Genomic DNA, 15,015 nt, shown 5'->3' on the forward strand with positions numbered 1-15,015 from the left:
AAAGAGGTATAGTCTTGGGTAAAGAAGATGGGGACACACATAAGGGAACTCTGGTAATTGGATTGGGAAGTTTAGCCACTGGTAGAAGAGCTCTGGTCATAGGAAATGGAGATGTGGCCACAGGTAAGTCATTGGCAAACTAGGCGTGGCCACAGGTAAAGCAGCTCTGCTCATGGGAAATGGAGGCGTGGCCACAGGTAAAGGAGGTACAGTCATTGGAGATCGAGGCATGGTCACTGATAAAGGATCGCTGATCATGGGAAATGGAGGTGTGGCCACAGGTAAAAGAGGGACATTCATTGGCGATTGAGGCATGGCCACTGATAAAGGATCTCTGATCATAGGAAATGGAGGTGTGGCCACAGGTTAAGGAGGTTCAGTCATTGGCGATCGAGGCATGGCCACGGAAAAAGGATCTCTGATCATGGAAAATGGAGGCGTGGCCACAGGTAAAGGAGGTACAGTCATTGGCGATCGAGGCATGGCCACTGATAAAGGATCTCTTATCATGGGAAATGGAGGTGTGGCCACAGGTAAAGGAGGTACAGTCATTGGTGATCGAGCCATGGCCACTGGTAAAGGAGCTCTGATAGAGGCGTGGCCATAGGTAAAGGATCTCTGATCATAGGAAATGAAGGCGTGGCCATAGGTAAAGGAGTACATTCTTGGGTAAAGGAGGTGTGGCCACAGGTAAAGAAGCTTGACCATATTTGAAGAAGCTGTGGCAACAGCAGAATAAGGGGGTGTGACCATGACCAAGGAGGCATGACAGCTAAAGAAGCTCTGGGGGTGTAGCTAGAGAGAAAGGAGGTTTGACCAAGGATATTAGAGGTTTACAGGTAAATGAGGTATGACCGTGGACAAAGGGACAATAGGGAGTGATCAGGGCTGAAGGGGGTGTGGTCAGAGGTAAAGGTGGGGTAAGGGAGGTGGTGCTATGCGTTGCTGCTGCTGGAACAGGGGGTGCTCTGGGTGCTGCCGATGCTGTGGGCGGCACTGCTGTTCTCTGAGGCAGGTGGAGAGCGTGGCACCTGCTGCCTTCCTGCAGAATCACCTGGAAAAAGAGAGAGAGAGAGAGAGAGAGAGAGAGAGAAAGAGAGAGAGAGAGAGAGAGCTTAGTGTCATGCTCAGATGATCCACCTTTCTTCTACAAGACACATCACTATTGTAAACGTGACTATGAATGAAAAACTACACAGTTATTATAGTGTTGGTCCTATGGTGGTCCATTTCCCACTGATGGACTAGTGTAACTGTAAAATCTGTTGTGTTTATCTACCTTATTTTTTGTGTATGAATATACTCTTGTGTGTTTGTGCCCACATTATTCCCTGAATGTTCTGAGCCTGAGAGAGAAAGAGAGAGAGAGAGAGAGAGAAAGAGAGAGAGAAAGAGAGAGAGAGAAAGAAAGATGGTGTGTGAACGTCTGGTGTGATGATGAGTCAAATAACATCTTTGCTTAAATACAAGGATGTCCATAAAGATAGACAAAAGCTAAAAAAGACAATCTGTTTATCCTTAATTCAAGGTTTAAGAATGGAGGCCAAATTCCATAATTTTTTCTGAAATGATTGATGTGAAAATGTTTTGGCACCCTTCAAATATCATAAAGATACAAATACACTTTACAACTGTAAAACCCAACCATGAACACGTGAAATCTCATTTGAAGGAATAAATTACCCTTTTTACGTCCTTATACGTGTTTTAAATGATTTAATTTGTTAAAATAGTCCTAATAATGTAGGTTTTAATGCTTAAACCAAGCAAACATATCTGCCAATGGAATAAGACTTTTAGCTACTTTTAGTAGATAAACATTAATTAAAACAAGGATAAAATTTAACATAGGTTAGAAATAAATACAATATTCTAAAATCCTGAAAAAATGAAAAAATGAGCAATGTCAGACATTTAAACTAACTGTTTAAAAATAAAAAAAACTGGTGAGTTTTTTTTTTTACTCAGTGGAACCTTCATAAAATTGTTAATATAATATTTTAATAATAATATTGTCTTTTTAGCTTTTTGTGGTTTGTAAAACAAATTGATTAGCCTGCTTTTAACACATATGACATATAAATAAGAGCAGGCTCTGATTTTAAAAATGACAATGTCTCAGTCCATCAGTTTTCTAACTTATAAAAAAGACCAATTTAAAATGATCAGTTTCTCTAATTTTATTAATTTTTCTTTCTTTTTCATTATTTTGACTATTTCTTATTTTCTACAAATAAATGCTTCTAAATGACAATATTTTTATAGAATAAAAAATAGTTTACCTGTACATATTAAAACCTGAGTAACTGATCATTTTGAAGTGGTCTCTTACTTTTTTTTCTGAGCTGTTTGTGTTCATTTTTCATCTTTCTCTCTTTCTCTCTCCCCACTTTTCCATCCTTTCTCATATATCTTTACTACAGCTTTAAATGAATGTTCTTCTGGGCAGATTCTAAAAAGTTCCCTTAAATCAAAATAAGAACAGCACAAAAAAAGGAAAAAACAGTAAGTAAGTAAGAATGTGAATACTGCTATATGTTTGGGATGCAGAGTTTTTGGACTGAATCCCAAACACTGAGGTTCGGATCTTTGGCCCGGTGCCTCACCACTACTATAATACACCACTCTGACCAGAGCTATGTGGAAAACCATAGACTGCAGAACACAGACGGCCTGTCTACACACACTTCAGCCACGGCCTGACCACATATCACAACTGAGTGTGTGTGTGTGTGTGTATATCAAAGTGCATACATTTGTGTGTGTGTGTGTGTGTGTGTGTGTGTGTGTGTGTGTGCTTATATAACCAAGGCCAGAAATGGGACAGATACGGAGGGTGGGAGAAAATCAGAGGGTATTTTCTAATTACTGCAATTGGATTGAAAGTGAAGGGTTGAGGGAGATGCTGTTGAATCCGTGTGTGTGTGTGTGTGTGTGTGTGTGTGTGTGTTTTCTCCTCAGCCCACTATTGAACCCGCAGTCTGTCTGGATCCCCCTCTCAGGCCCCTCCGCTGCTGATGTTTGCCAGAGATGTGCTGCCAAGCTGCCTGAGCTAAAAAAGGCCCCTCTTCTAACTGCAGCCTGCAGACTGTTTCAGTGTGTGAGCCTCTCTTCATCCTCCCTTTCATCCTCTCATCCTCCTCTCACCCACATCCGCCCATCTTCACACACTGCACTGTGCGGACACAAGTATTGGGACACCTCCTCTTTCAGTGTTTCTTTTAAGATAAATATAGGCTATTTAAAATGAGTTTGTAATGCTCTGCTATTGTGAACAGTTCCACTGCTCCACAGCTCAATGCTGAGGAGTTTTATACATTTTATACCATATATAGTAGCCCACACCTGGCAATACACATGGTGCTATAGGTTAGGTTTTAGGTTCATGTTTGATTAGCTGTTCCAGATTATTCAGCTTTCTATTATATTGACAATACTGTGTCAGCCTTGTCAGCAATGGATACAACTTAAACTAGCTGACTGCGTTTTTCAGAATTGGGTGTCCACAAACATTTGGACCTTTAGGCTTGGTTTCCCACACAGGGCTTAAGCCTAGTCTAAAACTATATTTTAATTTCAGTAGAAAATCTCCATTCAAAATGCTGTGTAGTCCATGGCTAAGCTTTAACCCCTGTCTAGGATTGTCCAGAACTGTCTACATACATTAAAAATGAATAAAAGTCTAGTGCAAAGCCCAAAATCCACTTTTGGCCATGCGGGCAATGTGCCAAGTCCTGCTGAAAAATGAAATCACATCTCTATAAAAGTTGTCAGTAGCAGAGGGAAGCATGAAGTGCTGTAAGATTTTGTGGGAAAACAAAACTGCACTGACTTTAGACCTGATAATAAAACACAGTGGATCAACACCAGCAGATCACATGTCTCTATAAACCATCACTGATTGGTGGAAACTTCACACTAGACCTCAAGCAGATTGGACTGTGTGTCTCTCCACTCTTCCTCCAGACTCTGCTCCCTTGATTTACAAATGAAATGTAAAATTTACTGATGATCAGTGATGGTTCTATGTTCTATGTTCCACTGTGTTCTATCAAGTCCAAAGTCGGAGCAGTGTTTTCCCGGAAAGTCTTATAGCACTTCATTTTCCAGCAGGACTTGGCACACTGCCCACACTGCCAGAAGTTCCAATTGGTTATATGTAAAATTCTAATTTTCTGAGACACTGATTTTTGGGTTTTCATTGGCTGTGAGCCATAATCACCAACAGTAAAAGAAATAAACACTTAAAATAGATCACTCTGGGTGTAATACATCTATATAATATATTTTACATTTTGAACTTAAATACTGAAATAAAGTAACTTGTCAATGATATAACATTTTTTTAAGATGCACTATATATTATATTATATTATATTATATTATATTATATTATATTATATTATATTATATTATATTATAACCCTGTGATGGATTGACGGGATGTCCTGGAGGGTATTCCTGCCAGCCTTGTTTGTGTGACAGCAGTGTAAAAATATGCACATCATTTTATACATAAATGTGAAGCTTATATTTTAGATAAGCATCAAATATTTTATTTGGCTAAAAGTGGTTGTTGCCATACTAAAAAAAAATGCAGTACTGAAACTGCACTTAGTCATATATCTCCCCTCTATTGCATCAACCATTTCAGATGCTGGCGTTTATGCTGATGTGTGTGTGTGAGACGGCAGTGTGTTGACCCTGTCCCATGTGACTCCTCACTCTCCCTGAGGGTAAACCCCTTAACCTATGTCTGTGATGAATCACAGAGAGGCCGAGAGGATGACTGCAGCTCTTTAACAGTCGCACCCCCTGCATTCCACACGTTTAAAATAAACTGTGTTACCCTGACCGTTCTCATACAGGGATCAAATAGGACATTTTTTATGCAGTTTTGTGCAGGGAATTGGTCAAACTCTATAGCATAACCCTCTAGAAATAATACCACCATTAACTCAGCCAGTTCTCTACTTTGTATGTGAAGAAAGATACATGTTAGTTATTAAAAAAGAAAACAGGTAGGACAATATAAACTGTATATGGTTTACATATTTGTGGACACCCTTTCTATGAAATGCAAAGGTATGCACCCATTACTAACACAAATGTGCAAATGAACACACACAGCTTGTTTAATTCCTGTAGAGAAGCACTGCCAATCAAATATTATAAATGACTACTGCAATGCCGTACTAACTGGCCTCCCGGCCTGTGTTGTAAAACCACTACAGATGATTCAGAATGCAGCAGCACGTTTGGTCTTCAACCAACCAAAACGGGCACATGTCACTCCGCTGCTCATTGAGCTCCACTGGCTACCAGTTGATGCTCGCATCAAATTCAAAGTGCTTACAATCGCCTACAAGGTGATGACAGTACAGGCTCCTTCCTACCTGCACTCACTCCTGAAGGCTTACGCTACCTCCCGGCCGCTGCGCTCCTCCAGTGAACGTCGCCTCGCTTTGCCAAACACTCACACAAGGCAATCCAGACTGTTCTCATACAGAGTTCCCCAATGGTGGAACAAACTACCTTCCACTACCAGATCAGGAGAATCTCTCGCTATCTTTAAGAAACTCCTGAAGACTGAGCTCTTCAAAGAGCACTTACTCTCCTAACACCTCTAACAAACTAATTCTAACCTCATCTCCTTCTTCCTCTTCCTCCTTCTTCCCTTCTTCCTCTTCTCTACTCCTCTATCCCATTATTTCCCTCTGACCTCCTTAAGGCCCTATCTATAGATGCTTTATTTTTAACTTCTATTATTTTTGTACTTAACCTCTTCTATTATTTGCACTTCAATATTGTAAGTCGCTTTGGACAAAAGCGTCTGCCAAATGTAATGTAATGTAATGTAATGTAATGTAATGTAAATAGAAACCTCTACTTTTTCATTGGTGGTCTAGTGGTTAGCATAGCTGCTTTCCAAGCAATTGACCTGGGTTCAATTCCCAACCAGTGCATCTGTGGTTAGAACACTGGGTTATTGAAGACAGGTGTGTGGGTCTTTCTGTCTATTGGCACCATGCCTAAAGCCTAGTACCAGGAATAAACGGACAGTGGGCAGTGCAGTAGTGGGTGGTAATGATTGTGACTGGCAGCTTCTGGCTAGAATTGTCCGTGTGAACAAACAAGCAACTTAGGCAAAAACCACATCTACATTTACGGCAGAATATTTGCTTACATATCCCACAGGTCATGGCAAAAGTAATGGGACGCAATGTTAGTTACTGTCCCTCGATATTTGGGATGTTAGTGAAGAGTACAGCAAAATAAAGGTGATTATTCTTAACTTAAATGGTTAACCCTTGACTTAAATGGTTAACTCTGTACTTCAGGAAGCTGCCTGTCCACCACTAATGAGTGTCAGTTTCCTACAGCCGGGTGATCTACTGAAGTGTGTTTATAAAGGAGACTGTGGAGGAGTGCAGCATCACTCTATACATCACCCAGAGAGAGATTAAGAAAGAGTGAGGCAGATTTTTGCCTTCTTTTTTGCTGAGACAAAACCCTGTGGGGAAAAACCTGTTAAAAACTTAAAACACAAACATGTACTATATGGAAAAAAGTTTCCGGACATCTGATAATTTACTGTTTCTTGCAGGAATTAAAGGTAATTAAAAAAAAGAGTTTATCCTGCTTTTTTTTGGAAGTTGATGCAAGTTTCTACAGTCCAGGGAATGCTTTCTATTCAATGTTTGGGTAAATGATTATTTAGTTCTATCAAAGCAGTATGTTTTAGGGTAGCACTTTAAAATAAGGTTCCCTTATAAAGAGTTTATAAAAGGTTTACAAAGGAGTTTAATATAGGCTATTAACTGGGTTATAAAAGCAATAATAAGCAGTTACAGCACATCAATAGAAAGAGCAACAGGCAACAACGGCCTGGATGCTTATTTTACTATGTCTTTTCCATTAGACAGCATTTACATATCTAATACAATAATGTAGAAAGTCAGTTTAATATACAATAATTATAATAAATAAAAAAAGTTACAAATTAATTAAATTCTTAACATATATGTTAATTCTAACTGATGGAAAAGACAAAGATTAACAGTATAAACTAATGTGGAATCACTATTTGGCCAATGACAGTCCACTGTTCCCCTTTCTATTTATTTGTTGCTTATTAATGGTTTTAAAATATTTACAATGCTATTAATAATCATTTATTCTCATTTATAAACCATTTATAAACTCTTTATTAAGGTGTCTTATTTTAAAGTGGCTCCTGCATTAAATGTAAAGAATGTGATTTCTCTCCGAACACCATTCAAAATCAATTTTTACTATCAACTGTACTGTCCACTGTGGGTGGTAATATTAGCATTCTATGGTGTATTCCTGGCACACACATGAAAATGGGTGAATGGGGGAATGTTAAATATTTGCACAACTTCAGAAATGGACCATCTCATTCATCTGCATCCACTACTAGGCCTTACTCAAGCTCCCATAATTCATACCACCTTGCCATGACCATAGTGGACATTGTTTAACCTCACACACTCACTCCCTCACAAGATAACACCTCACAACTTCCATAGATGTGAGCATGTATTATTTATATCAAGTGGTCCCAAGGTAACTCTTTATGATTAGTTTACCTACTACTGTGCCATGACTTTTGGCATGTCTGTGAATATTGCATCGTCTGTGAAGATACATTATTATTCTCTGGTTTTTGATGAAAGTTATTCTTTAGGTAAAGTATAGATACTGCTCTCTACATAATAATCATATTTATTTATGTTATATAAATGAATAATATCAATAATCATAATTTAAGCTTTAGTACCATCTTTAGACACACGACTATGGGCGATTTCCCTCAACTTGGCAACCCGCACTGTTAAATCCAAGCGCAGGCTTTTTTTAACACCTGTTTCCGCCAGAGCAAAACAGAGTTAAGTTTTGGAGACGGACCAATCGAAAGACTTTCCTCTCACTCCGCTCTCGGGGCGGAAGCCTATAAAAGCTGAATAATGTGACTTTCTCCAGCACAAACAGGTGGATAAAGATAAGCCGCCTCTAAAGTGGACACCTGATCTGGCTTTTATTTCAGCTCAACAAGAAAGGCAAATCTCCATCGCCGAGCGAGCCCACGGGTCTGCTTTAAAGGTTAATGCTGAAGCCAACAGCCATTATTGGTTTGCATAAAGGAAACCAATTCCCCATGAAAATGACATTGAAAGGTAGTCATTCATCCAAGTCATCCTGGGATTTAGCGTCTTTAGTTCTGCACTGGAGCTACGAGGCTAATGTAGCTAACAGTGTAATGTACTGCCAGCTTGTAGTCTAAAAAGATCCTAGAAGTAATTCTAAATAGCCCTGTTTTTGTATGTAAAACTGTAGAACATATGATAATAATCTATGCAAATAATACATGCAAATAATAATAAACAGCTATTCTTACATTTACTTTGGGGTTTATTTGCAGGATTGCAGGAAGTATGAACCCAAAATATCCACTATAAAAACATAAGAAAACTTAAAGCCCCACTAGGTAGGATTTCCTTGATTTTTGATCTTTTTAAAGAAGTAAAATTACAGCTTGAAACTCACTGCAGCGCTGCATTGAGGTGTAATAGGAGGAATAGCGGTGCTCTCGTGTCTGTGCTGGGCTCCTCTGAGGTCAAACCAGACTCTGTAAGTTTTCCGAGGCGGCCGCGACCGACACTCGCGAGAACTGCGACCTGCTTTCCGACCTTTAGTTCTAACAGTTCTACAAGGACTACTGGTTCATTCTTTACAAACTAACATACAGACACTCTGGCAGAAGCTGGAAAGAGACCAAATATGTCTGTGAAAGCCAGAAAACGAGAAAGAGAACCTAAAATCGGCCTGAAACATTTATTACACTCTACAACTGTAGGGGGAGCCTGCGAGCACAAAATCTCAATCCTACCTAGTGGAGCTTTAAGTGTGAATAATCGCAGTTAATCACAGAATATTATTGTGATTAATTGGATTTTTCAATTGACACCACTAATATTAATAAATTAAATTGAGCAGAAATTTAAGCAGATGAAATATAAAATATCAAATATATTGAGTTTATTCAGTCTGCAATCAAATACAAGTAAATGTAAAAACGGTATAAAATCAAGCCCTGTTTTATGAAGTATGGTCATGGGTGGCACCAGGGTGGGAAATGAAAGGGCAATCCCCTCCTATAACGGGTCACTGGGGGTCATCACCATGGCGACAGCAGGACGAGTACAAGAGGTGAATCTTGGCATATGTGTCTTACAGTGTGTGTGTGTGTGTATGTGTGTGCTTTTTCCTGTAAGGCCTGAGGAGACCCTCACTGCGGGGAATTCCAGCCCAGCTTCATTGTACCCAGAATACCCCTGGTCAGCCCACTGACCACCCAGCGGCCCACCAACAGCTGAAAGAGAGGAAGGAGCGCCCAGGCTTCTGGCTGACCAACAGGAAGTAGCTACATGGCAGTGCTGATGTGTTATTGTTAACATGCTGGGGTCAGCACAGGCCATCTTCTCCTCATCACCAAAACTGGGATTTGTTTTCTTTTCTATTTCTGAAGGACGATGGATTTTTATAACCAAGAATGTCCTAGTTTTTCACCACCAATCCCAAACAACTGAATGTCTTTACATTGTCTTTACACTGACAATAGAGCTGAACAGTGCATTCTGCACAGTACTAGAAAATGTGAAACTCATATATTATATAGGTGTATTACACACAGAGTGATCTATATTAAGTGTTTAATTTTAAACTTTTATTATTGATGATTATGATTTTGGCTTATAGCCAATGAAAACCCAAAAATCAGTGTTTCAGAAAATGTAAATATTATATAAGACCAACTGGTTCTTTTGGCAGTGTGGGCAGTGTGCCAAATCCTGCTGGAAAATGAAATCTGCATCTCAATAAAAGTTGTCAGTAGCAGAGGGAAGCATGAAGTGCTGTAGGATTTTGGGGGAAAACAAAACTGCACTGACTTTAGACTTGATAATAAAACACAGTGGATCAACACCAGCAGATGACATGTCTCTCCAAACCATCACTGATCATCAGTAAACTTTACATTTCATTTATAAATCAAGGGAGCAGAGTCTGGAGGAAGAGTGGAGAGACACACAGTCCAAACTGCTTGAGGTCTAGTGTGACATTTCCACCAATCAGTGATGGTTTGGAGAGACATTTTTTATGCACAAAAAATGACTTGTATCTCCAAAATGGCAACATTAGTCTGGTTTTCATGTAATTTTGCCACAATATAAAGAATAATTGTCAGATTCATATCTTGTTAAAAAGTTTTAGAGACAGTATTTCACGCCTAATACAGTAAGGTGTGTAAGCAATTGTGTTCAGTGATTACATACATGTATTGTCTAAAGGGTAAACTATGTAAAATGAACTTTTTAATTTTAGAAGTCAGAAATACATGACTGCAAGTAGAACCATAAAGATAAATGATTTACTTTAAATATAAATTACTGTAACATCATTTAAGAAATTATGTATTTTATGTTGCTCTAATAACAAGCACAAATGAACTTTTTCTCTTAGCCTTGATCACACTGTTGCATCTATAGATTAAAAGGAGTGAGCTTAGGCACTGTTTTACTCTGCAGATCAGCCCTACATATATCACAAACACTGTGACTCTGTGAGTGAGCAAGTGAGTGATGCAGTGATATATTATTGGCTGTTTTTTCTCCTACCTGTATGTGAGTAAATGAACCACAGGGCTCCGGTCAGCATGGCACCAATGACAAACGCTGCAAAAGCAATTCCCACCACTGTAGGAGTGTCCAGCACATACGTGTATGCTACAACGGAAGAGTCAACAGAGCAGGTCAGACATACTGTATATACTTATACATTTGTTTACTGGCATTACATTAACACTGATCATATTGGACACAATTTATTATTATAATTAGAGATTGTAGTCCTGCATCTGTTTCTTTATAAACTTCTGTTTCAATTGTTATCTTCATTTTACCCTTTTCTTTCATGCTCAGGACTCATGGGGACCTGCACTGCAAAATAATCTTAATAAATCTTAGTAAAATTAAATCTAAGTGAAATTACCCAATTTTCAGCTAAATAAATCGTATTTTCCTCTCTGATAAGACTTTTATTTTCTTACTAAGCATTGTAAGTGATAGATCATTTTGCTTATTTTAGAAATAATTCGCTTAATCAGAATTTTCACATGATTTTAAGTCATTTTAACTCAAAACAAGCACAAAAAGTCAGCACTCGTCATTTTGATTCTTATATCCAAAATTTAAGGCAAATAAGTTACAGATTTGTGCTTTATTTATGTTGAACTTTACTCATCTTGATACTTTGTGATTGCTTTTTTTAAGAAATCCTTTACTAAAAAAGTGCTTACCCCATTGGCAGATTAAAATAAGCATATATGTCTTAATTTGCATATTTTTTGCAGTGTGGTATGAGTGGATCAGACATAGATAGCAGTGCTGTTGGAGTTTTTAAACATCTCAGTATCACTACTCTGATTAAATCCTAGAGGAGGAACCACACCAACTGTGTCTCTGCGTTTCCATCTAAAACGTGGAACACCTAGTTATGAGTGTCTAATAGTGTTTAAAAACTCCAGCAGCACTGCTGTATCTAAGTCACTTATACCACCAAAACACACACTAGCACTTCATACACCACCACCATGCTAATCAGTGTCAATCACTGCAGTGCTGAGAATAATAACGACCCACCACCCAAGTAATAATATTAATAATATCTGCTCTGTGGTGGTTTTCTCTCCTGTGGGGTCCCGAGTATTTAAAAACAGGGTGATAAAGGAGGATAATAATGAAGTATACAGATACTATACATGGTTGTTCACATACTGGTAAAATCCTAAAAATCTCTTTATATATGTATATATGAAAAATAAACAACAAACTACAGTCAAGTCAAGCAAAGTATTGTATGGCTGATGCCAACTTACGGTCACGATCACCAGGAGTCTCAACTGGAGGCAGTAGAGGCTTGCGGGTTGTGGGAACTGTGGAAAAAAACAGAAAGTATGTTTGAATTCCTCCATTTCTCTAACAGCTAATCAGTTACATTATGAATGTAAATCATAGACTGTGTATAGCTGGACAGAGCATCGTCTCTCAAAAGTGAAGCCACCACAGGTCGGGCGCCCCCTGCTGTTCGGTTGCACCCATCCCGGTAGGTTTCAATGGCAAAACAGACAACTTTCAATCACGTTTTTTTCCCAATATACTGTAATCCCTTCATTATTTAAATGTAGCAGCTAGTGTAACCTCTGCTTATATTGTTAAATTTTTATATCCCCACAGGATTCATTTTTTAAAACGTTATTCAGCTCTATTCAAAAAAGGTGTGGTTATTGTAAAAGGGCTGGGTTTTTACACCTACAATGACTGTATGGGCGGGACCATAGACTGTGTATAGCTCTGTGGAGGCAGCCCTCAGGGGCGGGGTTATTTAAATGAGTAGGCTGTCTCTCCACAGTCTTTCTCCCTCCTCTGGTCTCTACTGCGCTCTACAGACTCGGGTTTCAGGATCGCCAACATGGAGGAAGATTTTGGCTTCATTTTCATTGAATGAACGGGAACGGCAACACGGCGTCCATCTTTTTTACAGTCTCTGATGTAAACCAATAACCAGATATCCGAATCCAAAATAGACAAAGAGCCAAATTCAATCAGACTCAAAAATCTGAATTAATTTCTTAATTTTAGACTCTTTCAAACTTTCGTTGTTAATCCTTATTAGAAAAGGCCAATTAGGGCCTATACAAGTATTACCCAGGTTGCACTAGAAGAAGCATCTAGACATTAAAGTGGTTTGGACTTGATTTGCGTGATTCAGATTTCATGTTTTTATTTTTTGTGCGCCAGGTAGTCCAGTGGTCTAAAGTGCTGCCACTATGATCGCTGGTTCGAATCCCAGTCATGCAGCTTGCCATTAGCTGCTGAAGCCCTGAGAGAGCACTTTGGCAATTGGCCTTGCTCTCTCTGGGTGGGAGGATGATGGTGCCTTTTCCCCTCATCATTCCAAAGGGTGATGTTGATCAGCACAAGGCATCTGTGAGCTGATGTATCAGAACCTAGTCGCTGCGCTTTCCACAAAACAATGGGGATATATAGCTAAGTAGCAGCTGAATTGGTGGTAGCTAAATTGGGAGAAAATTGGTAAAATGAGAAATTGGAAAATATTTAAAATTAGGCCAACTTGTACCTAACAAAAGCTCACCACAGCTCAGCCAGTAAAAGTGCATAATGGTGTTTGACATGGACGGTAAGCTTTATTCTGACCACAGCAGGTGGCCTCTCAAAGTCACTGACACCCATTCCACTTGGCACAGACTCCGCAGGAACCCGCGGTGATACGGGAGCTGGCACGATTAACTGCTCTCAGACAGAGAGCCAAAGCGCCGGAGCGGCTCCACGGCCCGCACCGCCCAGCGGATGAGTTTCGACCTCTAATTAGCTCTAATGATCGGCCATCACACGGCACAATAGATCCTGTGTGGCTCCGGGCTCCAGGGTCACTCTGGTCCAGCGCCAGGAGCCCGGCACAAAGGCGGCTATTCTGGGAGAGAACACCTTTAGCTTTTCATCCGTACTGATGGGTGATGACAGACTATCAGAGGAGAGCTCTGTTACAGCGAGGGAGACGGCTATAGAGCGGCCCCCAGCCCACCAATCAGCACCCTGCGTCTTATCTCCACTGTCCAGCTTATAATGTGAAAAATGCAAAGGCAAGTCATCAGCACACATGCTGACCACATATGAACTCCTGAGGCCTGAAACAGGGAGCGGTACAGTGCTATAATATACACTCTAAGAAATATAAGTACAGATTTGTACTTAAAAGAGTACAAAGCTTGTCGCTGGGGCTGTACCTTATATTGAGGCACAAAAAAGTACCTTTCAGTGAAAGTCCTTTTTTGTACCCATGGTTTTTGTGGCAGTAAAGATTATAAAGATTATAAACATTATCATCAACTAAATATGGCTCAAAAACTTGATGATACAAAATTGTCTGGCTTTCAAATTAAAAAATGTGCAATTTAAATATATATAGTTTATTAGTACAGTGATGCAGAATACTGAATGTACCCTTTGGCTGGTTAAATGGTACAAATTTGTACTTATTGCTGTTAGAAATGACTTTGTACTTCAGAGGGAACAAATCTGACCCTGTAAAGACCAATATTGTACCTTTGAGGGTACAATTATGAAGAGTGTACCTTCGAGTACAAAAAAGTACTCATATCGTACCTCTGTTTTTTAGAGTGTACTGGCACAGTATAAATGCATTATATTTCATATTTTATATGCTTAACATTTTATTTATTAATATACAAAAAAATAAATAAATAAATAAGAGACCACTTAAAATGATGAGTTTATTTGATTTTATCAAATTGAAAACCTCTGGAATATAATCAAGAGGAAGATGGATGATCACAAGCCATCACACCAAGCGGAACTGCTTGAAGTGTTGCACCAGGAGTAAAGGCATAAAGTTATCCAAAAGCAGTGTGTAAGACTTGTGGAGGAGAACATGATGCCAAGATGCATAAAAAAAAAAATTCCACCAAATATTGATTTCTGAACTTTTAAAACTTTATGAATATGAACTTGTTTTCTTTGCATTATTTGAGGTCTAAAAGCTCTATATCTTTTTTGTTATTTCAGCCATTTCTCATTTTCTGCAAATAAATGATCTAAATTACAATATTTTTTATTTTTTGAATTTGGGAGAAATGTTGTCAGTAGTTTATAGAATAAAACAACATCAACGTTCATTTTACTCATATATACTCACATATAAAACAGTGAACAGTATTTTAGCCAGTCATGCTTCAATAATTGTGACTCCATACACACAGTGTGGATGAAAGTAGGTGAAGAAATAAGTATATAATCGCCAAACTAATTATAATAAATGATGAATTCAAATTTTGTTGTCTTTAAAAAGTGTATAATTGCTTTTTTATGCTATTCTGTTATATTTTTTATTATG

At 38.8% G+C, this 15,015-nt stretch overlaps 1 protein-coding gene across 2 annotated transcripts in view; it reads right to left on the reverse strand.

The window, feature by feature from the left end:
- Positions 1 to 372: 372 nt before the first annotated feature.
- Positions 373 to 15,015, reverse strand: part of tgfbr3 (transforming growth factor, beta receptor III) — a 178,589-nt gene continuing 163,946 nt past the window's right edge. For both annotated transcript variants that reach the window (XM_022675431.2, XM_022675429.2), the window contains exons 15-17: positions 11,960 to 12,016; positions 10,701 to 10,808; positions 373 to 1,054 (exon numbers count right to left, since the gene is read on the reverse strand). In XM_022675431.2, the coding sequence (XP_022531152.2) occupies positions 936 to 1,054; positions 10,701 to 10,808; positions 11,960 to 12,016 (284 nt within the window). In that variant the 3' untranslated portion in view covers positions 373 to 935. The remainder of the gene's footprint in view (positions 1,055 to 10,700; positions 10,809 to 11,959; positions 12,017 to 15,015) is intronic.

This window comes from Astyanax mexicanus, chromosome 5, assembly GCF_023375975.1.
Source record: "Astyanax mexicanus isolate ESR-SI-001 chromosome 5, AstMex3_surface, whole genome shotgun sequence".
Taxonomy (NCBI): Eukaryota; Metazoa; Chordata; class Actinopteri; order Characiformes; family Acestrorhamphidae; genus Astyanax; species Astyanax mexicanus.